Source organism: Chelonia mydas, chromosome 1 (genome assembly GCF_015237465.2).
Source record: "Chelonia mydas isolate rCheMyd1 chromosome 1, rCheMyd1.pri.v2, whole genome shotgun sequence".
NCBI classification, from domain to species: domain Eukaryota; kingdom Metazoa; phylum Chordata; order Testudines; family Cheloniidae; genus Chelonia; species Chelonia mydas.
The window spans coordinates 222195300-222221092 of record NC_057849.1 but is presented as its reverse complement, the minus strand read 5'-3'; the positions used below and the strand labels follow the sequence as shown (position 1 = coordinate 222221092).

Here is a 25793-nt window from a genome sequence, read left to right as displayed (position 1 = left end):
TTGCTGACCTTGGTGCATTGTAGAAGTTATAATTGTACTTGGATGACTAGTCCTTGAACAATTTGTCCTGTATAATTGACATCCATCAATAGGTTCTCTGTGCCAGCAAATCTTTACTTCTTCCTTTTTCTTCCCCAGCCCCCTTAAAAAAAAAAACAAAACAAAACAACCCACGTATCTGTTGCAAGGAAAACCATCTGGCCTCTCTTGAATGTTGAACATGATGCTGTTTTCTGGAGAACGCTGTTAACCATTCAGTCTTCCAACATAAAAAATAAAATGAGGTGTGTTTCTATGAAATGTCTAGGGAGATTAATGTCCCCTCCTCCCCTCCCCCATCTTCTTTAATTGCTAGGAAAATTTGCATGGAAAACCAGGATTCCACTTGTCAGCCGTGCTTCTGCTGCTTAATCCTCACCTGAAATCCTAACGTTTTATCCTTGTGACTCCCATTAAGCTGTTGAGGAGAAGACTTGGATTTTGCACATTGCCAGTTATTATTTCAAGGGGAGAATGAGCAGCAAGCTCTAGTGGACTCTTAAGAGGCAGAGATCCTGTTTGCATGCAAATACCCCTAGTAATAAACATAGGGAATTAAAATACAGAAAATGTGATCTATTGCACAGTTAGCAGAGTGGTCTCCATGTAGCATGCTTGTCAGTTTTTGTCCTGAGGTGTCGGTAGCTCTCTAAATTCTGTTGTGGAATCACTTTGCCATTCTCAAATATATTTTTGAGTTGTGACTTTTTTTAACACACCCAATTTACCCTCCACTCCCATTTTAAATCAGTTTCTGTTGCACCAGTTGATTTAGATGTATGTACTAATGCTTTAAACTGGCAGTACCAAACTTCTTGTCTTCAGTAGGCATCCTCTGTGAGGAGAGCTGGAAATGGCTTCCTCAGGTACAAGACAAACCCCCTCTGAGGCAGTTATAGGAATTGCAGGAGAACATCACAAGGTGCTTGTTCCTGGGACCGAACATACACTTCAGTGCTGCCAGCCGAGGGGGGAGGAAGTGGGACATGAACTTGCATCTCTGAAATGGCAATGCAGCATGTTGAAACTAGACTGCCTTGCTGACCCAGTATGTGGTGCACTCTGTCTTCTGTTGGTGTGAATGTAGTGCTGGTGAAAGATGATTCTCTTTGTATTTTGCTAGCACCGAAGACCCCTAGTCACAGACCAGGACCCTGCTGTGCTAGGTACTGTACAAACACAGAACAAAAAGACAATCCCTGTCCCCAAGAGCGAAGTTCTGTTCGACAGCCCAGGAAACTGAAATCTCTAGAAGTTGTGAACACAGAATTTGTCCCTTAGCCATTGCCTGACCTGATCTTGCATGTGATTCTCACCTAAATGCTCACTGGTCTCCGTGCTTAGTATGTACTATCAATATGTAGCAAGTGGGATTTTAAATAGGACGAAATACAAGGCACCTCAAAGTGGCTGACATTTTCAGAGTTAACTAACAGACCCTGATTTCTCTTTTTCAGTTTTTCCATAAATGCCATTAAATAAAAATATAAAGGTCATTCCCTAAATTTTATGCCACTTTCAAAGGCAGATTCTTCAAACCCTTAACTCACATGTCTGGTCCCAATCAAGTTAATGGAACTGATTAGTGTGAGTTTTTGGAATTAGTTATGGGATATGCACCCCAAATTAGTGTTTCACAAAAGAGGCTGAAAGTCATTGTCATTTAACAACGGCTTCTCAGTGGCTAGTGGGCAGGTATTCACATTAAAAATTACACTAACTGGCATCCTTGTTGGACGGGTCATCAAGTCAGCATGGGGACCACACTAGCCACGAGGCCCCAGAGATGGGTGATCCCTCTGGGTAAGGGGATTGAGGCAGGGCACTGTGCGGAAACTTGCACTGCCCATATTGTACCTGTACCTGTGCTATGGATAAACAGAAGACTTTATTTCCATTGTTTATTAACCCTGCATCTTTCACCAACACACAAAATTCACTTTGAAGTTATAGATATTCATCCATCTTCATTAGCATATTAAGTCTTTTTAGTGTCAAGAGCTCTGCAGGCACTGCTGGGGATTTTGATTCAATGATTGCAGCTGAAAAACCAATGTGGAAAAGGGAAGCATTGCTCCAGAAGTAGAATGCTCACCCTATTGGTCAAGATTGTATTCTATATTTCACACACTAGCATGTGTGTATATGATTTACTTCTTCAGTGTGTGTTTCAACAACTTAAGATATATACTAAATAAAAGGCTGTTGGGAAGTAACTAATGTTACCTAGAACCTATGATGTCATTTCAAAACTACTTGAAGGAAACTCCAAGAAATTTCCTTTGAGTGCTTGGCTGACAAAATACAAGTAACCTTCAGCACCTTTAATCTCGTAGGTATTCTAATTGGCTATGCAACTTTATTTTCATTGGGGAGTTAAGCCAATTCAAGATGACTGTTTTCCCCTCTGCATTCCCCACTGCAAAGATCTCATTCCTGAATCAGGTAGAAGGAGGATGCTTGAGATGTCCCTTTTTAGGAGCTAAGCTGCTGCCCCTGTTTCACGCTCATGCATTGCCGGCCTGGAGAGCTAAAGACCTAAACCCATATACCCCATGTGGCAGAGATATTAGCGCTCTTCACCCTTCTTGATTCCTCCTACACTGAGCAAAAATAAAAGGGATGTGGGTTGTCTTTTTTGTTTTAAGTGTGTCACATGAAGCAGTTAACATGAGTCAGTCAACTGGAGTAAGTATAGCAGCATGGGCCCATGATGAGGGGCGCCATTTCAGATTTTGGTTGGAGGGGGCAACTTTAAGTGTGATTCCAGGGTCTACTTAGGCAACTGAAAACTCTAGTTTTTTTTTGCAGAAAACATAGACGTTAGCTGACTGTGTATATACAAGAATTGCTAATACTCTAACATGTTCTGACATCTTGTATCATGTCGCTTAAGGGACCCTGGTTAGGTTTAAAATGTTAAAGTATATTCTTACTCTTGACTACAACAATTGAAACAATTGTAGAAAGAAATTTAGATTTTTTTCTATCATTTAGGCTACTTACTTTTTGTTGTTCACCAAGCTTGGAATAGATCATTTAACTTTTGGAAACCTCCTACGAGGGCAAGGCCATGTGAGTTTATAGTGCACCTGCCTGGGTCTCTAGGGGTGTTACCTCACTACAAATAGCCTAGAAACTGACGCTTTTAAGTTACTTTCACAGTATTGCCAATCCCAAATGTTCAAAAATCATGAGTCAGGTTCACCAAAAATCATGAGATTATGTACAAGTAATAGATTTGGTGTTCTTTTTATTTGTCTGCTGCTTTTTGAGCCTTTAGGGTACACTGGGGTCACATTTTGACGTTTTCTCCAAAGCCACAAGGGCTAGAAACTAACTTTTTTTTCTTTAAGAATGACGGCTAAAATCATCACATAGCCACTTGACTCCAGAGCTGGGGCTTTAAGAAAAACAATAATTATCATGAGAGTCATGACCAAATTATGAGTTAGCAATACCACTTTAATTTCTATTTAAAGACTAGTTACTTTCCAGAAGACTCTTAAGAAAAACACTACGGTGAATGAGTTGCAGTTCTTACGAGACTTTAAAACCAAACGCCAAGAAAATTCCACATTTAAAGTTGAGGAAAAAACTGAGACTTCTGAGGTATATCAGGGCCACTGCAAGCAGGAAAGGAAAATAAACAGGCACAGGAACTCTGGGCAGCTCTTCCTCTTGGGGAAAAAAAGTTGGAGGGTCAAAGCTTCCAGTCCTTAATCGGGTAAAAACTTGTATTGTCATCAGCGCTTCCACTCCTGGATATTAACATGCTCAATAACTATACACTTCATACTTAAATATCTTGCGCCATCTTATCCAGGGCTTGGATAAGAGTTGGAACTTCTCTATACCACTGGTGTCCCTTCCCTTGGTTTTGGCCCCTTCTTTTCAGAATGTAACCTTGGCTCACAGGGCTTGGCTGTACTTCTTCTGAGTCCCCTGCATTCTGTCAGTGCTGTGTTTCATTTTAGAAAACAGTTCTCAACAGAATGTGTACCTTTCCCTTTCTTCTGTTCCAGTATTTGAGTTTACTGCATTGGAGTTTCACAGAACTACAATCTGACAGAATTAGGAAAATAGTCCATACCAGGAGTGTTACTTTATTGCGTTTTCTATGGCAAAGCTGTACTGTTAAACCAATCCATAACACACACAATGCTGAGTCCTTTCTAGCACAAGAAGAGAATTAACTAGTCTAAGCTTTATTTTCTCTTCCTAATTGCAGAGAAGATTCTTTACATCTAATATCTTCACTGAGGCCCAAAACACTGATACACATCAATGAAAATGTCACCCATTAAGAAAACTACTTAAACCCAAGTAGTGTGACACAGAACCATCTCTGGGTCTATTAACATGTCTTGTACCCATCTGCTTAGGGACCATAATGCATTGTAAGTGCTTAAATAATGGTCAAGATTTTCAAAGGTGATTGTTTTTTAGGTGCCTTAATACCCAAAATAAGGTACACATTTTAATGGTGAGGGTAGTTAACCAGTGGAACAGCTCACCAAGGGTTGTTGTGGATTTCCCCATCATTGGATATTTTTAAATCAAGAGTGGATATTTGTATCTGTTGCGTGTTATGCAGGAGGTCAGAGTAGATCAGGGGTTGGCAACTTTTCAGAGAAGAGTTTTTGTCTTTGACCAAAATATTTTGAGAGCCGCATCACACGCAAAGCTATTTGTAGAGTTAAAATTTATAAACTAATAATAATTGAACGTATTAAAGTTATTACTACTCACCAATACTTTTAATGTGACTTCTGCTGTGGGACATCTTTAGAGGGTTGCTCAATGTTCGGTGAATATGCTGTGATTTTCATTTTTCAAGCAGGAATCAAGACTAACATCTTGCAGTTGGCTCCTCAGTTTGTTTTTCATTAAATTCATGTCGGAAAACACTTGTTCAAAGAAGTACGTTGAACCAAAGATTGAGAGAAGCCCAAATGGTGTATTTCTTCAGCTGACTGTACGTATCCGGTAGACAGTTCCAAATGTCGAATATAATCTGGTCTTGCTGTTTAAGGTCGTCCATTTCAAACCACTTGTGTTTGTAGCCCTAGGGTGGATTTCTGCCTTTCCAGATTTTCAAGTTCAGTGACAAGATCTTTCAATTTTGAATTCCATAAATCCTTGTTTTGCAAGTCCGTTAATTCAAGTTCAAATTGCGCTCGATTCCCACAAATGCTGAAAAATTAAATGCAGAAGTTTCAGCTTCAAGTGGTTTCAACAGAAATGACAAAGTGGCCTTTTCCCTTCTGAACTTGTGAAATTGGTCAGCAAATGCAGCTAGCATTTTGATGATGTTTCTGCAAGGAACCTAACATCAGTGTCACAGTTGTTTGTTTGTATTGCTTCAGTGTTGGGAAATGCACTAACATGCCCGTCTCAGTATCCCTTACAAAAAAAGACTGCTTTTGTTCAAATGAAAGAACTTCTTCCAAAAGCGAAATTGCAATATTTCCTTTTCCCCATAGCTTCTGATTCAACATGTTTAAATGAGAAGTTAAATCCACCATGAAATTGAATTTCTGCAGCCAGTAAGGATCTGTTAGTGCCACCTATTTAAGGCCCTTTTCTCGGAGGAACACCCTAATTTCCTCAAGACGTGACGCAAACCTCACCAGGACTGCACCTCTGGAAAGCCGTCTTACCTTGTGATACATGAGAAGATCAGAATATTGGCTGTTAACTTCTCGAAGAAGCTCACAGAACTGCTGATGATTGAGAGCCAGGGCCGTCCTTAGGATTTATGGGGCCTTATGCAGTATTATTAAACTGGTGCCCCTATGCCTGACTTGTTCATAGCAACACAAACATGAGCTTACAGTATTGGAAAACTTGCAGTCTGCACTTTCTTTAAAACAGTTTAATTGTACCGCCTTCACCCAACCCCTGCACTTCCCTCCCACCTGTGCCCCCAAACCCAGCCCTGTGCTGCCAGTGTGCCCTGCTACACTGCCCCCTGCCCAGTCCCCACCACCCCCTTATGCCCAGTGGCCCCTCATCCATAAATCTCCACCGCAGATCCCTATGCCCAGCGATCTCCCACCTATAGACCCCTGCCCACTGCCTAGTGCCCTCTCACAGCCCCCTCCCCCATTCAGCACCAAAAAATTAAATTCTGTGCACAATATTTTAAAATTCTGCAAATTTTGTCAATAAATAAATGTGGAGGCTCCAGCATGGCAGTAGCAAGCATAGGCCAATGGCTGCATGCAGGTGGGAGATCACTCCTCCCCTCCTCGGATAGGGACCTGGCAGTGAGATACCGCTGTGTGCATGTCAAAAGGCCAAAGGGAAGCCTTTTACATGATGGCTGGGGTGTCAGCCCTGACCCAAAATCCATTTGAATGACAAAAAAGAAATAGCTGATACCACTGGCTGAGTCCAGCCCTCATACAGGCCCTTGCCTGCCACTGCTCTGAGCCATCAACTCCCAAATTGCCTTTCATTCTCCCTAAAACAGAGCATTTCCCTCTAATCCTGAAAAGTACAGAGGTGCTTCTGATGTGCAGTTTAATAAGAAAAGGAATTATAGTCAGGCACCAGTCTCTTTTTTTTTTTTTTTCTGCCCTGATTTACACACCTGGTTGCCACACACGCCTCAGTGGGATTGTACTGGGTATAACTCAGCATGCAGTTTCAACAATGCTACAACAGTGGGGCTGGAGCCATAACTGTATGGGGAGATGTCAGCAAATGAGTAAAGTGCCTGAAACCACTATGGCTTATTGCAGTGTTTCTCAAACTTGGGATGCCACTTGTTCAGGGAAAGCGCCTGGCAGGCCGGGCTGGTTTGTTTACCTGCTGCGTCTGCAGGTTCAGCCGATTGCGGCTCCCACTGGCCCTGGTTCGCTGCTGCAGGCCAATGGGGGCTGCGGGAGCGGCGCGGGCCAAGGGACGTACCGGCCGCCGCTTCCTGCAGCCCTCATGGGCCGAGGGACGTACCGGCCGCCGCTTCCTGCAGCCCCCATTGGCCTGCAGCGGTGAACCGCGGCCAGTGGGAGCCGCGATCGGCTGAACCTGCGGACGTGGCAGGTAAACAAACCGGCCCAGCCCTCCAGGGGCTTTCCCTGAACAAGCAGCGTCCCAAGTTTGGGAAACACTGGCTTATTGCTAAAAGCAGCCAAGTCAGCAGGCTTAGCTTAACCAAGGCAGGAGGGAATACATCTTGCAGTCCCCACCAGCAGACGGAAGATTTGGCCACCGGAAGCCTGCCGCTGTGTCACTCGAGAGCCACGCTCAGCTTTGGTAATTATCAAGGGTTGGGGTGTTTTACTAACCTTTTGCGGACATGTGTAAGTGCTTGAGACTAAGTAAAGTTTAGCTTTAAGTGAAAGCACTCTTGTGTTGTCCTGTTTGTGTCAGCCATCTATCGGTTGGACGGCCTTGTCTCCCCTGATTTATTTTCTGACACCACCTCACACAGAGTAAAAGTTACCAAGAGCTGTGGGTTGAAAGAACCCTGAGTAACATAATCAGCCAAGTTTCATTTAAACAGTGGCTCTTGTTTTGGATTATTTAGGCCGTTTTTAAAGGTCTTTCCCACGGGTGAGGAAGAAGGAGCTGCATTCTTGAAGGGACGTTTAAAATCCCACTCAACTCTGCACTGTTTAGAACTCTCCCTCGTTCAAAATGCTGCCAGCTTGAGAGACAGCCCTGGAGATACTTGGATCCACAAGAAAAAAATCATGTCCCTTTTCCCTAAATAAAAGTTTTCAGCTACTCCAGCCTTGTCAAGTGCGAGTCCATCTTCTTCCCCAGCTAAGAGGTCACTCCCTGCCTTGTATTCTGCAGCCCTGATTGCTTCTTTTCTGCTCCAGGTACGCCCCCCTCCTCCTTTTGTTTTAGGGTATGTCTACACTGGAAACTTCAAAGCGCTGCTGTGGGAACGCTCCCGCAGCAGTGCTTTGAAGTGCGAGTGTGGTGGCTCGTGAGCACTGAGCGAGAGCTCTCCCAGTGCTCCTGGTAATCCACCTCCACGAGGGGATTAGCTCTCAGCGCTTGGAGCCTGTCTACACTGGCGCTTTAAAGCGCTCTGACTTGCTGCGCTCACGGGGGTGATTTTTCACACCCCTGAGCCAGCAAGTTAGAGCGCTATAAAATGTAAGTGTAGACATACCCTTAGTGTCCGTTTCCTCCCGTTGATACTGGAATATTGTGAAGGGGCAGGAAAAGCAAACACCAGTTTCTTTTGTTTTCCTTTACCTTTCCCTCCTCTCCACCCTGGTTGTGTGTATCTTTTCCCTCCTCCCAGCTTGCTGCTGCTGATCCCTGCTGGGGAAGGGAGGAGAGAAAAAGGTGACCGTCCGAAGGGGATCCTCCGCGTCGGAGAAGAGGGAGGCGAAATGAAAAGGAGACTAGGAGAGATTGCAGGGAGTTGCCAGTGGGGCAGTGCATGTGGGCAGAAGAAGGGAGAGGTGCAGATACAGTGTGGGGCTGCTTGGAACAGTTGCTCTCCCACGGGGTCACCAGCTTGCTCCCCAGGAGGCCCTACTGCTTGCCAAACGAAGAACCTCCCCCACATTTTCCCTTCCCAGCCCAGCTCCCTGCAGCAATCCCTAGCCTAGTTCCTCCTCTTCCTTCCCCCTGCTCCCCAATGTCCCATGCCCGGCTCTACCCCCCGAGCTCGGCTCCCCCATCTCTTTCCAGCCTCCAGGTATTCTTCCCCCCCCCCCCCCCGCCCCCGCTCCCGCTCTGTTCCCAGCCTTGCCTGGCCCCTCCCTGCTCACTCACATGCAAACTTTCACTCCTGGCCCCATGAGGCCCTGCCCCAGCTGGAGCCCTCAGCTGGCTGGCTGAGAAGGGAGTTGCCGGAGGGGAGGGGCCTGTGGCCCAGAACTGGAGGGGGGATGGAGAAGAGAGGAGTCCGTGCCACAGCCAGCGAGGGTGGTGCCCCAATTTTTTGGGTGACCTACGCAGCTGCGTATGCCTAAGGACGGCCCTGTTGAGTGCGCTTGCCATTATTTTGTTAACAATCTGCACGACCATTTCCATACTTTTGAGATTTCCTCTGGAAAGTTTTGTGCACCCAGCACCCTCTGGTGGATTATGTCGTGAAATGAAATTACGTCATGCTCCATACTTTTTTTAAGTAAAGAAACGAAACCTTTGTGTGCTCCCTTCATGCTCGGTGCTCCATCTGTAGCAATAGAAATTATTCTGCTGATGTCAATATCTTTTTGTATCAAATATTCAGCGACAACAGATGCAATATCTTTGCCCTGAGTTTGTCCTTTGAGTGACAATAATGCGATCAGTTGTTCTTGAAGACCTTGATCATTAACGTATCTGCCAAGTAAGGCAACCTAAGTGATGTCATCCACATTACATTTCTCGTCGCAGGCAATAGAAAAACCTGGTGCTGATCTAATATCTCTAATCTGCTGGCTGGTTACGTCTGTGGCCATCTTAATAGTTCTGTCCTTTTCAGTCTTCGCAGATAAGGGCATTTCTCTAATTTTCTTAACTATTACATCTTTGTTTTTAAAATCGCTGAAGAGGTGCTCAGATCATAGAATCATAGAATATCAGAGTTGGAAGGGACCTCAGGAGGTCATCTAGTCCAACCCCCTGCTCAAAGCAGGACTGATCCCCAATTTTTGCCCCACTTGGCGCCTTCATCCATTTAGCAAATGTACATCTTGTTTGCTCTGCCTTGCATCGGAGCTCCTTGACTGCTTTTTTCCTCGCATCACCAGCTGGACAGGTTTCAGCAAAACATCCAATGTTTCTTTTAAAATGTCTTTCTAGGTTTGATTGCTTATTGTTAGATAGTTTCTCATTGCAAATGAGGCACAATGGGACTCCAGCTGAACTTGCTATAAAAGCGTAAGACTCAGTCCAATCATTTTGAAATTCTCGATGTTCATCTTCTAGCTTTCTCTTTTTGGTTGTCATTTGTTTGATTGAAGGTATTTATCTGATCTATTTTATTTCTGACTTTAGACTTTTTCAAACTGTTGGATGTTGGAACATACTAATAAAGACAGCACATCTGCTTCCTTTTCACAAGAAATTCCAAGAGTTTTATTGGTAGGCAACAGTTGCCTTGGTAATGAGCTGTTTGAATTTGAATATAAACAGGAGGGGACTCTGGGCTGGGGCAGAGGATTGGGGTGCAGGAGGGGGTACAAGGTTTGGGAGGGAGTTTGGGTGCAGGAGGGGGTTCTGACCTGGGGCAGGGGGTTGGTGTGTAGGAGGGGGTGTAAGGTGCAGGCTCTGGCCACGAGGCGCTTACCATAGGCGGCTCCCAGCTGTCAGCGCAGCAGGGCCAATGGGAGCTGCAGCGGGCGGTGCTTGTGGGCGTGGGGGGTGCACGGAGACCTGCTGCTCCCCTCCCACCAAGGGGCGTGCAGAGACATGCCAGCAGCCAGCTGCTTCTGGGAGTGGCATGGGGACAGGGCAGGCAGGCAGCCTGCCTAAGCCCTGCTGTGCCGCCAGCTGGGAGTCGCCTATGGTAAGCACCTGCCGGCCAGAGCCTGCACCTCACACTCCCTCAAAAATTGGCTGTCCGCAAGGGGGCAGCGAAAGAGCCGCATTCGGCTCTGGAGCCACAGGTTGCTGACCCCTGGACTAGATCAAAACGGTTCCCTCTGGCCTTACGTGCAAATTCTTGGGTACTCAACTTGAAAAACCATGAAAGGGCCTGATTTTCAGAAAGTTCTGAACTCCCAACCCCTGAAAATCAGGTCCTGATAAGGGTCTCAAGTTGATTGCCCAAAATCACTTACTTGAAAATCTTGTCCAGTCTACTAGATGACTTTTTTGAGTTACCACAAGGTGGCACTATTTGCTTCTTTACTGGGACATTGCAGTCTAATTTTGAGTGTCATTTGTACAAATATCTCCCTGCAAAGCAACTACAACAGTAGATGGTACAGCGCATCAATAAGAACTTAGGCTACAGCTACACTACAGCCGTGATGCTCTGAGATCGATCCACCGGCGGTCGATTTAGTGGGTCTAGTGAAAGACCCGCCAAATCGACAGCAGATCGCTCTCCAGTCAACCCCTGTACTTGACTCCTGATGAGAAGAGTAAGGTAAGTCAATGGGAGAGTTTCTCCCGTCAGCCCCTCTTCTCCTCGCCCCCCGCGGTTTAGGCCCCGAGGTAACTCGGCCTAGCGTAGGTCGACTTACCTCTGTAGTGTAGACATAGCCTTAGATCGTGGGTGGGGGAAAGACTAGACATAAGTAAGGATACATTAGAGTGAGCATCAGTGTATGGAACTGAGAAATCAGTTAATTACTCTTTTAGCACTGCAGTATCTTGTTGGGCTAACATGATGAACCAAGTTCAGATCAATTGCAAATGGGCGTAACCCCATTAACTTTAGCATAGTTGTGTCTGCTTGTAGTAGGTCTGACACTGTGGCCTATTCTTACCGAAACTTATCCTTGCCCCATGTCTCAATCCACCGAGTCCCACCCTGGACTACTTTCCTAGTTCTGCTAAACAAGATTTTCACAGAACTGCCCTCCCAAAATTGCCTTTTCAGTGAGAACAAGTATGAAAAATATCAGCCTAAAGGGTATTTTTAAAAAAAAATTGTAAGCACCTGAAAACAAGGACTTGCGGTGAGCAGTACCTTCTCAACTGCTGATTCTGCCATTGTGCTACTGATATCAGAATAATTGGTCTAGGTTTTGCTCATTCATTGCATGGGCAATAATGAATATTACTGAATGATATTTGTTAAATTACTATTTTGAGCCAGACTCATCTCGATGTCCTTATTGTAGGCTATGAAGTGGCTGTTGTGTTTCGTAAAATACCTTCTGGACAGACGATTAATTGTATGTTCCTGAACTTGTCTCTTTTTTGTTTGAATCTGGATTTGTTAAAGGACTAGCTTTGCAGAAAGGGAGCCCTGTATCTGTAGTATGGTTGTGCTGTATTTCTTTTTGTTAGTGTTTTTGGATTGGTAATGGACTACTGTCTACTGGTGGTAATTGTATTGTACTAAGGAAAGTATTTTGTCAACTTCAAAGAACAAATAAAATCCACAGACAGTAACTTACATGAGTGAACACAGACTCTTTTAAAAATGAAAACCAGGATTGGTTGTATGTGTTTGGCAGACACCAGCTGGCTCTTTAGCTGATCCAGTTGGATGGATGATCTATTGGTGAATACCTTTATGATGTGTTTGTTTTGAAGTCCAGTGCTGTGTTCCATCAGGGCTGCTTGTTGTGTGAGAATGGCATACATGTGTGGAGTATTATGGCCCTCTTCTAGATGCATGTACTTGTATGTTTCAATTGAAACACTCATCACTAAAACAACATTGTTAATAATTCAAAACAAAGTGATGGGAACCATTACCCTGTTAATTTTGGCAGGTTTGTCCTGGTATTTTCCTCTCTATCCCTTCCCCTCATTTCCTCCAATACTAAATTCAACTCTCCAGTTGCTGTAATGGCAGTTGCCAATATAGTGTTTGCTCTGTATGTGGAAGAGTGAGTGGCTTCTGCTGAACCAGGTGCCCAAGACTGAGGGGGAGCATTCTTACCTCCGTGCAGACCTATTTGGGTAGTCTTCTTAAAGTTCCATGCTAGGTGTGGTGCAAACCTCAAATAACTTTAAAACTTTAAAAATGCAAAGTCTGGCAAAATCAGGACACGTTTGTGGCTTTTAAATATTTGAGGCTAGTAGCTGAAACCCGTGCTGTCATGGAGGTGTAATTTGTAAAGTCATGTGTGTTTGTGGGAGGAGGGGAATGGGAGCTCTTGTTTCGACGCACAGTCATGTAGTGTCACGAGTATGCATTCCTCAAAGTTTGTGCACAGAGCGGACCCCCTGTCTGGGGGTACAGCCACCTCTTTTTGTCACCCATGTAGCTGTTACTCTTTCTCTGATCAGCTGTTGCATTCCAACTGTCACCGAACCTTTGGACTCCAGCATTCCATCTGGTTCTCACAGGGCTCTGTGATGATTGAACTCGATGCTATTCTTAACAAAAAGAGTTTTCAACCGTGCTGTAGCTGTTTCCGTTGCTTCACACTGACTCAACACATAAGTGGTGTTTGGGATTATTGTGGGTGGCTGTGCTGATTTGTGTCTGGGGGTTGTGCTGAGCGATTTGTGGGGATGGCAGTTGGGTCAAGTAATCCACCGTCTGTGCAGTTTACCCATCCCACCAATGAAATTGTTGCATGTAAATTAGCTATAGAGTAAGTGTGGTAACTGAGTTACCAATATCACTGTGATCTAGGATTTTGGCATTGCATAGATACATATCTTACTGTAGCTGTATTCCAACGAGGTGAAATTCATAAAGTCAAAATGACCAAGAACTTAAAAATTGGATGGTAATAGTGATTCAACCTCATGATAGTCTGAACAAAAAAAGCCTTCAGCTATGCATGTAGTTGTTCCATCACTTCACATGGACTCAATGGACACGTTAGGCTTCTGAGAGACATTCCTGGGATCTTATTATATAGTTTTCTTTAAAGTAAATTAATCTATTTCACTAAACTATTCTTTTTTTCACACTTTACAGTTTCAATTTATCTGCTGTGTTAGTGGTCGCGTCACACCTCTCTATCCAACAGGATCAGGGTCACAGGAAGAGAAGAATAGATACCAGGGCCCCCCCCCCCCCCCAAAAAAAAAAAAAAAAAAAAAAGACTAGGGGCAAAGGGGTCAGATAGAAGTGTGGTTGGAGTTAGAGCTTTAAGTACAGATTACTAATGAGAGGAAGGAGCTGGTAGAGGATGTTGAAGGTATTGATGGCTTGTAGGTCATTAGAGGACTAGGGTGTTGAGGGACTGAGAGAGACTGAAGGCAAAGAGGAGTGAGAGAATTTGGTGAGGAGGTCAGTGAAAGAGCAGTTTTGGGTTAGTACTAGGTCAAGTGACCACATGAGTGAGGTACTGATCCAGACATGTAGGTCAGATGAGAAAGTGAGGCACAGAAAGTGAGAGGACGTGAGGGGTTATCTGCATGGAAGTGGAAGTTACAGAAAAGGATGCTGGAGAACTGGAAGAAGCAGATGGATGAAACCAGGAATCTAAGAGGAAGAGCGGGGAGATTAGCAGACAGAGAGGAGGAACAGAATAGCCAGGTATTCTGAAAAGACTGAGGCAGGAGAAGTTGGAATTAGTGGTAGTGGGAGCAAGATGATCTCAATGCTGCCACCACCACCAGATGGGTATGGTGTAGGAAGGCAGATAGGGCATTAGAGTGAGAGAGCCAAGTCTATGAGGAAGTAAGGAGATGGAAAGAGCAGGACATGGAAAAGATCATGGGTAGTAGCCATTTTTTTGGAGATGGGTCTGAGTTTGAGGGAGGGAAAATATGCTGGAGATTGTGGGAGGAGCCAAAGGGGTGTGGATGATGACAGAACAAATGACTCCAAAGGGAAGAGGTGGAGGTGTAAAGAGAATTTATAGTAACAAGAGACATAGTAGTTGGGAGGCAGGTGAGCTGGGAAAGTGGGGTTGTGGAGGAGTAGGAGAGAATTAAGGGGGCATAAACCAATAGCCAGGAGATGCCTTGCCACATTCCTGTCAATCAGGTTTAGAAAGGAGTGAGCAGATTAGAAGGCAATCCATTACTCAAATTGTAAACACAGTTAATGGAATTAATTAGGAGGAATTGAACACAATTAAATGGCATCATAATCCAAAAAGTGGCAGTGATAGGAGGGAGCACAATCAGCAGTGCAACAGAATTGATTACACAGAGCTGGAATCAGTAAGGATAAATCAATTAGAAAGCATCACTCAAGATAGTTAACTGAGGTTCTGCTCTGTTGATGTTAGGTCCCATTGCTTTGGTGACTGGATGGGAAGCAGGAAAAGTATTTCCTAGTCCTAAGCAATGCAATTCCATTGCAGCTTGGAGAGCAGCAGGTAAGTGCTGGGGATGGGGTTTGGAGGTTGGGGGTATGAAGAAGAGATAAATAGTAGAGGTTGGGTTATTATGTCAGTGGCAGCAGGGCTGGCTTTCTCCCAGTGATTGGCCATTCTGTAGTCATTACTCCTATTAATTTTATTGTTTTGTCTCACCAGTAATATCAGGAAGGGTGTGTGTATGCGCGTGTGCAGTAGGTAGTCCATAATGCTTTGGAGTATTTCTAGACATGATGTAAACGTGCATTAGTACTAACAAGAGGATTCCTGACACATCCACCAGCAAGGGGTTGAAGTGACTTATATCTCACCGAAAGGCCTTAAGTGCTGGGCCTTTCAGAACATGACTTGGCCCCTGAGTGAGGCTCTCGCGTGTAGGCAGAGAATGTTGTTACAGACAGGCACTCGAATTCTACAGTGAAGAGGGATGCATAAGTACCCAGATATATATGAGTGTCTCAAATTCTGAAGAGCAATAAACCAGGAGACTTTCTAATAGTAAATGTCTGTAGTGCTGGATAAGCAACACAATGTGTGGTAATAGCGTTTGGAGCAACGTTTATCAGGGACACAGTCAGGTTATAAATTATATTGTAATAGAGCCCAGATTTCCCCATGGTAAGAGACAGTGGACACTTGAGTTAATGAAAATGTCTCTCCCCTTCCTGGGGATGCTGTATTTTATTTAGGCTCCTAATAAAAGGAAAAACTGTGTGACATACCAAGGACTTCTCTGCCTTTGGCCTCAGGCCAGGTGCTTTACTCCTGAGGTCATTCTATGCCAAAAAATTATGCTCACAATATTTTAAAATTCTGAAAGTTTTTTATTTATCAATAAATAAATGCAGAGGTTCCAGCATAGCAGTGGGAGCACAGGCCACGGGCTGCACAAAGGTGGGAGATCACCCTGCAGCCCCACCACCCCCGCCCCTGGGACACGGACTCAGTGGTGAGGCTGTACCCGACCTGGACACAGCACAAGGCTTGGGCCTGCCCCAGAAACACCCTGGGGCCCTACCTCTCTGTGAAAGGCACGCCAGGTGTGAGGCAGGCAGCTGATCCCAGCTCAGGGTAGGAGCCACCACAGTGATTTACCTCTCCGCTGGCTGCTCTGGGTGCCTGAAATGATGTACTTGCGCTGCTAGGGAGTGTGACTGCTCTTGCAGCTTCCCTGTCAGAAAGTCATTTTGCTGTGGGGGACATGAATTCTGCGCATGTGCAGTGGTGCAGAATTCCCCCAGGAGTAGTGCTTTTTCCTGAAATTGAGAACAGGCATTTGCATGGCACTGTTGTAACTGGTGTCACAAGATAGTTATGTGCCAAATGCACTAAAAATTCATATGTCTCTTCCTGCTTCAACCACCATTCCAGAGGACATGCATCCATGCTGATAAAGATCCAAAGCAGTATGGGCCGACGCATGTTCATTTTCATCATCTGAGTCAGATACCACCACCAGAAGGTTGATTTTCTTTGTTGGTGGTTTGGGTTCTGTAGTTTCAGCATCAGAGTGTTGCTCTTTTAAGACTTCTGAACTCATGCTCCACACCTCGACCCTCTCAGATTTTGGAAGGCACTTTCGATTCTTAAACCTTGGGTCGAGTGGTGTAGCTATCTTTAGAAATCTCATATTGATACCTTCTTTGCGTTTTGTCAGATCTGCTGTGAAAGTTTTCTTAAAACGAACAAAATGTGCTGGGTCATCATCTGAGACTGCTGTAACATGAAATATCTGGCTGAATATGAGTAAAACAGAGCTGAGCCATACAGTTCTTCCCCAAGGAGTTCAGTCACAAATGTAATTAATGCATTATTTTTTTTAACGAGCATCAACAGCACGGAAGCATGTCCTCTGGAATGGTGGTCGAAGCATGAAGGGGCATACGCTAAACATTTGTCTCTGGCATGTAAATACCTTGCTATGAGAGCCAGAAAAGTGCCATGAGAACGCCTGTTCTCGCTTTCAGGTCATGTAAATAAGAAGCGGGTAGCATTATCTCCCGTAAATGTTAACAAACTTGTTTGTCTAAAGTTTTACATTGTTTTGTTTTTGAGTGTAGTTATTGTAACAAAAAATCTACATTTGTAAATTGCACTTTCACAACAAAGAGATTGCACTACAGTACTGGTATGAGGTGAATTGAAAAATACTATTTCTTTTGTTATTTTTACAGTGCAAATATTTGTAATAAAAATAATATAAACTGAGCGCTGTACACGTTGATTTCAATTACAACACAGAATACAATATATTTGAAAATGTAGAAAAACATCCAAAAATATTTACTACATTTCAATTGGTATTCTATTGTTTAACAGTGCGATTTAAAACTGAGGTTCGTTGTGATTAATTTTTTAATTGCAATTCATTTTTTTTAGTTAATCGTGTGAGTTAACTGTGATTAATTGACAGCCCTAGTTAAAATGTTTTGTATGCATTTGATTTGAATATTGAAGTCTGACATAATGAACTATGTAAGTGCAACATCTCTTTGTAAAGGCTTGATCCTGGACTACAAGTCTCAGTTGCTAGCACTCTTGTCAGAGGGTCTGAGGTTCAGATCCCATGCTGTGTCTTGGGTTTATATCTAGTGCTGGTGCAACAGTCCGTTGTGGGTTCTGTTTAAGATGCAGTCCTTCATCTGTGACATTGAACTTCCATTGGACTTTTATGAATAGGCGTAACTTGACTTCTGTATTTGTGGGGGCAGCTCCAATCAAGCCAACAGGGCTGTGCATCGGGGGCAAATTCCACACCTGACTGAGGCTTGCAGGTTGTGGGGGGCAAAACCCCTTGGCCTCCCCCAAACTACATCCATGCTTTTATGATTATTTTATTAATCATGCTATAGATGTACATAGCAATTTGCAAACTAGTAAAATATGGCAGATAAGCTGCAAGATTCTAAGTGCAGCTAAATTAGATGTGTTATAGGGAGAGAGAACATTGCACAAAAGGAGTGAGGAAGGGGAAGGAATGGGCATACATGGTATGAGGTTGTATAATGCATATTCAGGGTGAAATCCTGGCCGTGCTGAAATTGGTGTAAAAGCTTCCATAGATATCAGCAGGGCCAGGCGCTCACTTTGTTCATGTATTTATTTAAAATCAATCAGACACAGTAATGGATGTCATTTTTGAATAGGTGGATTTTGGAATGGGAGAGGGAGGTTGCAGTGGCAAACTGCACAAGAAACAGGCAAAAACACTTTGATTTAAGAACCCAAAACATTTCTGGAAAAGACTGAGGAGATAACATTGGATTTTTGGGTATTGTTGCCTTTCTATTTATATACAAAAAAGCCTTGCATACTCAAGGCTACCTGTCAGCTGTTGTTACAGAGTGCATAATAGCAGCTTCACTTGGCTGCTTCACTTGTCTACACAGTGACTGCACAACCAGACCATTATTCCACAAAGAACAGTGATGTGAGATCGCCTGTTTCACAATGACTTGGTTGTAAAGTACAAAATGGAACATAATGTAATATCTTCCAATTGCCTACTATACTGGAGTAGCATTTGGAGTAGATTTTTAAGGCCCTATACAGACAGAGGACAGAAAGAAGGGTTAATGATGCAGGGAGATCTGGGTCTTTTTCTTCCATTTTATCAGTCAAAAATGAGAATGATGTTTCAGAGCAAAACACTGAAACACTAGTCTGCACTCTTGGATGTGTTGTTCAATGCTTTTCTTTCTTTTCTTTTTTTTTTTTATAGCTAGCCTGTATTAAGACACCCTACCTTTAGAAAATGTTAGGTATATTCTAATTTAACAAAAAGCAAGGTTTTCAGAATGAAGGCTGCAGTTCTGTCTTTAAGGCTGATTAAATTCTTGACAGAATAGGAATATCACTAACAGTCAGACAGAAATAATGGACTGCAGAGCTGCATTTCCGCCTTGCAATGAATTACTTAGAATCCTAGGTAGTGAAGCGTGTTTAATTTTTCACCTTGCTATGTCAGCTTGGAAAGGCTTGGCCCACCCAAGTGAAAGCCACAATAAAATGGTATGATATTTCAACAGTTGCATTATTGCTTTTGAATCTCTCTATATTCTGCATTGGGACTGGGAAAACACATCACAAGCACCCTCTAATCCAGGGGCAGGCAAACTTTTTGGCCTGAGGGCCTCATCAGGTTTCTGAAATTGTATGGTGGGCCGGTTAGGGGAGTCTGTGCCTCCCCAAACAGCCAGACGTGGGATGGCCCCCACCCCCTAACCGAGCCCTCCTGCTTCTCGCCCCCTGACGGCCCCCCCCGGGATCCCTGCCCCATCCACCCCCCCCCCCGACCGCCCCCGGACACTCTGCACCTAACTGCCCCCCGCTGCCCCATCCAACCCCTCCTCTCCTTCCTGACTGCCCCCCCCCCCGGACCCCTACCCCATCCACCCTTCCTGCTCCCTGTCCCCTGACCGCCCCCCGCTGCCTCATCCAACCCCTCCTCTCCTTCCTGACTGCCCCCCCCCCGGGACCCTGACCCCCATTCAACCCCCCTGTTTCCCGCCCTCTGATCATCCTGACCCCTATCCACACCCCTGGCCCCTAACCACCACCCCAAACTCCCCTGCCCTCTATCCAACCCCCCCTGCTCCCTGCCCCCTTACCACGCTGCCTGGACCTCCAGTAGCTGGTGGCGCGGCTGCACCAGGACAGGCAGCCGTGCCGCGCAGCACAGAGCACTGGGTCAGGCCGGGCTCTGCAGCTGCGCTGCCCCAGGAGCGTACAGCCCTGCCGCCCAGAGCATTGTGCCGACAGCTCAGTGAGCTGAGGTTGCGGGGGGACAGCGTGGCGGGGGAGCGGGGGGCGAGCCTCCCAGGCCAGGAGCTCAGGGGCTGGGCAGGAGGGTCCCGCGGGCTGTAGTTTGCCCACCACTGCTCTAATCTCTTCTATTAGGGAAAGCATGTATATTTCATGCTTCACTAATGAAACACATCAGGGCTGTTTAGGTGCAGCATTTCAGCTTTGCTCCTACATTTCCTGCCTCTTCGTTTTCTGACATCCATGTCAAATACTAGTAGAGTAATTCAAATTGATACTGTTTAGCAAACATTCAACCAGCAGATGTCACTATAATACAAAAAGATGGAATATGAAAACATCTGGAAGTATTCTTGAAACTATACATGAAAACTGTGTCTCTTTTAGGAGAAAATGAAAGTGAGTCTTTAACAGTTTGAAAGTTAATATTATTTTTACTAAGCTATCTTGGCCCATGCAGCTTTGATACAAGTTAGTTCCTCGTATATCTATGACTTTTCACATAGGGTGAGCCTGCTGCATATAACCAAGATGTGACTGATTTTAGGATCAGTCAAGGGGGAATGGTATGAAAACAGTACTCTCTGTGACAGTTGTTCAGAAATTGGAATCTGCAATGTTCAATATAGGAGTCTCAGACAGAAGACTTTGCATTAAGTTTCTCTTCCATTGTTGATACCCTTATTGAGTATTTTTGTTTATTAATCATATTGGTGTTTTAATATAATGATACAGAAGATTATTGGTGGTTAAGGCATTCAGGAGACCTGAGTTCAGTTTCTGTCTCCACTTCAGACTTCCTGTGTGACTTAGGGCAAAGTCGCTTTATCTCTCTGTGTTGCTTCCCCATCTGTAAAATGGGGATAATATTTCCCTACTTCACAGGCATATTGTGAACATAAGTACATTAAAGATTGAGGTACACCGGTACTATGGTAATGAGAGTTATGTAAGTACCTTAGATTAGATAATAGATCTTGCAAAGACTTATGCCTGTAGTTTTACATGCTGTGAGTCATCTCATTCACTTCAGTAAGACTACTTGCAGTGTGTAGAATTAGGCAAATGTATAAATCTTTGCATAATCAGAATATAAGACTTAAGCCTTTTTTTGTCAGGCTATTCTAACTGAATAAAATGTTCCTCCATCTCTAGTCATCAGACACACCTAATCAGCTTGAAGTCCAGTGCTCTGCTAATTCCTGTCATTTACATATGTGCACGCATGTGTGTAATGTCGAGAATCTTCATTTCTGTTGCCTTAGAGATGTCATAAGGACACTTTTATCCAAAATCTATAATACCCAGCAGAAGCCCTTCTACTTCACAAGAGATTTATATGCCTATCTTTCATTAACATGTTAGTGGGAGGTGTATACTAGAACATCCAGGGATCAACTGGAGAAGTATGCTCTTTATTGCAGGCTGTTCAAACTTTGTGCCACCAACAGCTGGATTGACAATTTAGCAAGAATTTGAGGTTATACCTAATTTACATGTAACTGCTTGATATACATATGCAAAACCTGAATACTTGCTTAGACTTGTCTTCAGTGAGACAATGGAAATTGCCTGTGTGTGTGGGTTCACAATGTGCAGTTGGTTGTCTTTGTCCTGATATTGCTGTTACAGAGAGAAGGTAGGCATGGACTGCGTTCAAAAGACTTGCAGGTTTTGCTTCTTAAGCACTCCTGCTTTTGGTATAATCTGACTAGATTTGCTCAGGTCCCTCCTTAAAACTCACTAGTTCTGCAAAGCCTTTCTAAACTAATTCACAAGTTAGGGGCAGGAGGGAAGCTCTGTTTAATGTTAACACCTCTTCCCCCTCATCACCTTCCCAAAATGAAACAAAAACAAAACAGAAACAAAAAAAAACCAAAATGCTAAACCCCTTTAACAAAACACCTGAGATCACCTGGGCTTCCCAAGAGCAGTAATCTTCTCCTCTTCCTCCTGTCTTTCCCAGTGTCTCTCTCCCAACAAGTTATCTTTTGTGTCTTGATTTAACTTAGAGTATAAGCCCTTGTGGAAGGCTGCCTGCAATAGCAGGGGACTGGATTTGATGACCAAGGAGAGGTCCCTTTCAGTGTTATGTCCTATAGATATATAGATATATATTTTTTTACTCAATTCTGACCACCCCAGAATAAATAGTTATTTGAACAGCATTACTGTTGTTCCACACTAGTGCATTTGAAGATCAGAATCAAGCTCCCTGTCTTTTTGTTGGTTTCAGAGTAACAGCCGTGTTAGTCTGTATTCGTAAAAAGAAAAGGAGTACTTGTGGCACCTTAGAGACTAACCAGTTTATTTGAGCATGAGCTTTCGTGAGCTACAGCTCACTTCATCGGATGCATAGCATATCGTGGAAACTGCAGAAGACATTATATACACACAGAGACCATGAAACAAAACTTCCTCCCACCCCACTCTCCTGCTGGTAACAGCTTATCTAAAGTGATCATCAAGTAGAGCCATTTCCAGCACAAATCCAGGTTTTCTCACCCTTTCCCCCCCCCCCCAACACACACACATACAAACTCACTCTCCTGCTGGTAATAGCCCATCCCTCTTTGAAACCTCTCTTTATAATGCGCATGATAATCAAGGTGGGTCATTTCCAGCACTAATCCAGGTTTTCTCACCCCCCCACACACACCCCCCTCCAAAAACCACACACACAAACTCACTCTCCTGCTGGCAATAGCTCATCTTACAATGTGCACAGCAATCTGAGGAGTGCTGTTCACAACTATGGCAGTATATACTGGATTTTTTTCAAGCATTCTTTTCCCAACATGATCTGCTTGCTAGTCGAACCATTATAAGGTGGGCTTCATAGTGGCCAGTAGGGGAAAGAAGCACCTTTAATTTGAAGAGACTGTAGAAATGCTGTAATAATTATTCACTCAGATGTGCTGCAGTGGCTAGCCCTCTGCTGTTAATCAGCTTGGGTGCCCCTGAAAGGACTGTGAGAAGAACTCAGACACACCAATAACAAGAGACAGATGTTGCCGTACATATTATTATAATCTCATTTTTATAATGAGTTTTAAATAAAAATCAGTTAGGCATTTAGAACATTGCTTTATTTTTTCTCTTCAATAACACAAGTCCCAACGAATAAATACTGGAGATTTGTTGGTGGAGATTCATTAGAAGCTCATGCTGGCTTCTTGCTAAGAAGACATGTCAGAATGTTCATCTAACTGAAGAAAGAGAAAGGGAGTACTAATGGCACCTTAGAGACTAACCAATTTATTTGAGCATAAGCTTTCGTGAGCTGCAGCTCACTGCATCGGATGTAGCTCACGAAAGCTTATGCTCAAATAAATTGGTTAGTCTCTAAGGTGCCACTAGTACTCCTTTTCTTTTTGTGAATACAGACTAACACGGCTGCTACTCTGAAACCTGAGGAAAGAGATTGGCTGAATATTCTTCAGGGTTTTATCTTTTGTAATATCCTTTCCATACAGTATTCTTGACAGGTTTCCATCATTATGTAGCAGTGCAAAACTTAAATTTAAGCAGAAAGTGGGGAGAAAAAAACATTCACTTCTATATTTTCTCTGGTAAGATAGCCAAGACAGAGGGCCAAATTCTGCCTTTCAAAATCACCGTGATAAACTGAGGTAGAATTTTATTTTTAAGAGTGACAAAAGCTCTAGCAAAACAGATGTTTTGATAAGAGCATATACATCTCTTATGCCTCTTCCATTTCCCATTGTATATTAAGTCTTATTCTTATATCTCAAAATATGTAACCAACAGCAATCAGTTAATCATATAAATGGTTAGATTGTATATTCAAATACAAGCATCATCTCTAAACTGAAGATTGAGCAGAATACCTACACTGTTTGTTTTTATTACCTGTTGTCTGGAGATGTTGCTATTGTCACCTTGTCTAGAGTGGCTCACAACTGTGTCTGACAAACACTGGTCAGACTGTCAGAAAATAAGGCAGACACCCCAAACTGGTGGTATATTCTATAATTAGATTTCACCAAGCCAGTAATAAATGTGCACTCCATCACTCTCCCTATTTTAACATGGAGTCTCAAACAGTCCCGTTAGGCACTCCAGCTTATCCTGTCACCCAGACAAACTGGAGTTAATAATAATGGTCACATAAACCAAAAATCACACCACATCAGGTTACTCCCAATCCCAAAGGATTAGTCATTTACCCTAGATCAATTTGGTACTCTGGATCTCACACCAAGTGGAGATGATGCCACACCCCCACAAGTGAACACTTAAGAAAAGCTTCAAAAGAAAAGGACTTGGAATGGGGTTAGGGATCACAAGCTGAAAAGCAAGTGCAGCTTGTGCCTTGAGAATCTGCAAGCCTGCTTGCATCCTCAGTCAGGGTGAGAGATTGTTAATTCAAGTCCTATCCTTCTAGTATGGTAAACAAAAACTAAACTTATTTACTAGGTAATCTGCTTTGATCTGTTTGTTATCACTTATACTCACTTTAAATCTATCTTTTTTAGTTAATAAAATTATTTTATATTTTCATCTAAACTGGTAAATTTGGAGTGAAATGCTTGGGAATCTTTAGTTCAAGGGGCAGGGACTATTGCATTTCCTCTCCATGTTGAGGGAGGGGCAAACTCTATGACTTTATATTGTATAAATCCCTGTGCAGTGCAAGACGGTACAATTTTGGGTTTATATTCCAAATTGGGGATGCGTACCTGGGGAGTTGGGGTTATCTTGGCTGTAGCCTCTCTATTGTCGGTTCATGCAGTAGCTCGTTAGAGAGCCTGCATGTAACTGCAGCGGGGTGTGTCCCTACCTGTGTGAATGCTGGTGGAAGTGTAGGACCGGGAGCGGGTCTGCAGCTTGTCACAGCAGCAGTGTGAGAGGGAACCCAGACTGATGAGTCAGAAGGCTCAGTGGTACCCCAGTTCCAGGTGGCACCCTGGGGGGAACCCATCACAGATAGCACTCTTCTTCATTTACATTTCCAAGGTTCCAGTCGTGTTTGATGGGTAATTTAATTACAGGGATATATACAATGTAAAAGGTAATGTAATAGAAAACAACAGTCCTTCATTAGTTTTCATGAAGTTTACACATCGAGTAGATTCTCATCTTAACACTCTCTCACACTTTTGGTCTAGGGTTAACTAGTTAAAGGGAGATACATAATATAATGTGATAGCAATCAACACATTATAGATAAGTGAAGCCAATACCATTAACATTTCCTTTGAACTAAACTAACACACAAGTGAATTGGCCTGATTACATTACAATACCTTTTGACATTCCTTTGATTTCTATTAGCATATGAGTGAATTAGCCTGTGACTTTGTCTTGAGCTGGCACCAGGGTAGACAGTGTCACAGCTGTGAATTCAGAATTTATTGCAAAGCTGAAGCCTTGGATGTCTGGCAGGGTGCTATTAAAATTACTCTCATTAGTCTATTTGAAATTCTTGGTTGTTTTGCATTCCCTCTGCTACAGGTCTGTGTCTTTAGTGTCCCACCGCGTAGAAGGTACTATGTGAGACCTTACATTGGATACTGAGCTGAGTGGTGAAGATGGAGGTCTTGTTGTTGTTCTTAAGTTCTTCCCCAAATCCGTGTAGGTTGTGTTTATTGAAATCTTTCCCAAAGCAGGTGGGTGTTTTGGTGGCAAGAGGGAACAGGTCACTGTATCAGTGATATCCAAGCTTTGCCCAACCTAGTGCCATGCTTGCAACTTGTCAGATGCCCGGATTAGTACAAAATAGTATTGATTGCACATACCCTCTTCTTCAGCGCAGAGGTGGATTCCCAGCATGCATTTACTTTCATCAAGGTGGAGCATTGCATGGTGGGTCCTGAATTAAAGATGAGCAGGAAATTGGGCTGTATTTTGGAATTCTGGACTGCATTTGGCTTATGGGCTGAACTTTAGCTACACTGAAGTTACATAAAGTGCAAACCCTTGGACTGCTATTCCCGGTTCCTCCAATAATTTATATGACATTTTATCAATATAACTAAACACAATAACAAACATAAGATCATAGGTTAATCTTCACTGCCTGCAGCAGGTTTTGGATTGCATAATTTCCTAATAAAGATAACTGGGGATGAGAATTAGACTTGGGACCAATTT

At 43.6% G+C, this 25793-nt stretch overlaps 1 protein-coding gene across 2 annotated transcripts in view; it reads left to right on the top strand.

The window, feature by feature from the left end:
- The window catches only part of BORCS5 (BLOC-1 related complex subunit 5), a 124853-nt gene that overhangs the window by 4806 nt on the left and 94254 nt on the right, over positions 1–25793 (top strand). Inside the window, exon 3 of one of the 2 annotated variants that reach the window (XM_037914124.2) lies at positions 14823–14912. The exons of the other annotated variant lie outside the window; for it this stretch is intronic. Within the exon in view, the coding sequence (XP_037770052.1) occupies positions 14823–14912 (90 nt within the window). The remainder of the gene's footprint in view (positions 1–14822; positions 14913–25793) is intronic. 2 annotated transcript variants of the gene reach the window in all.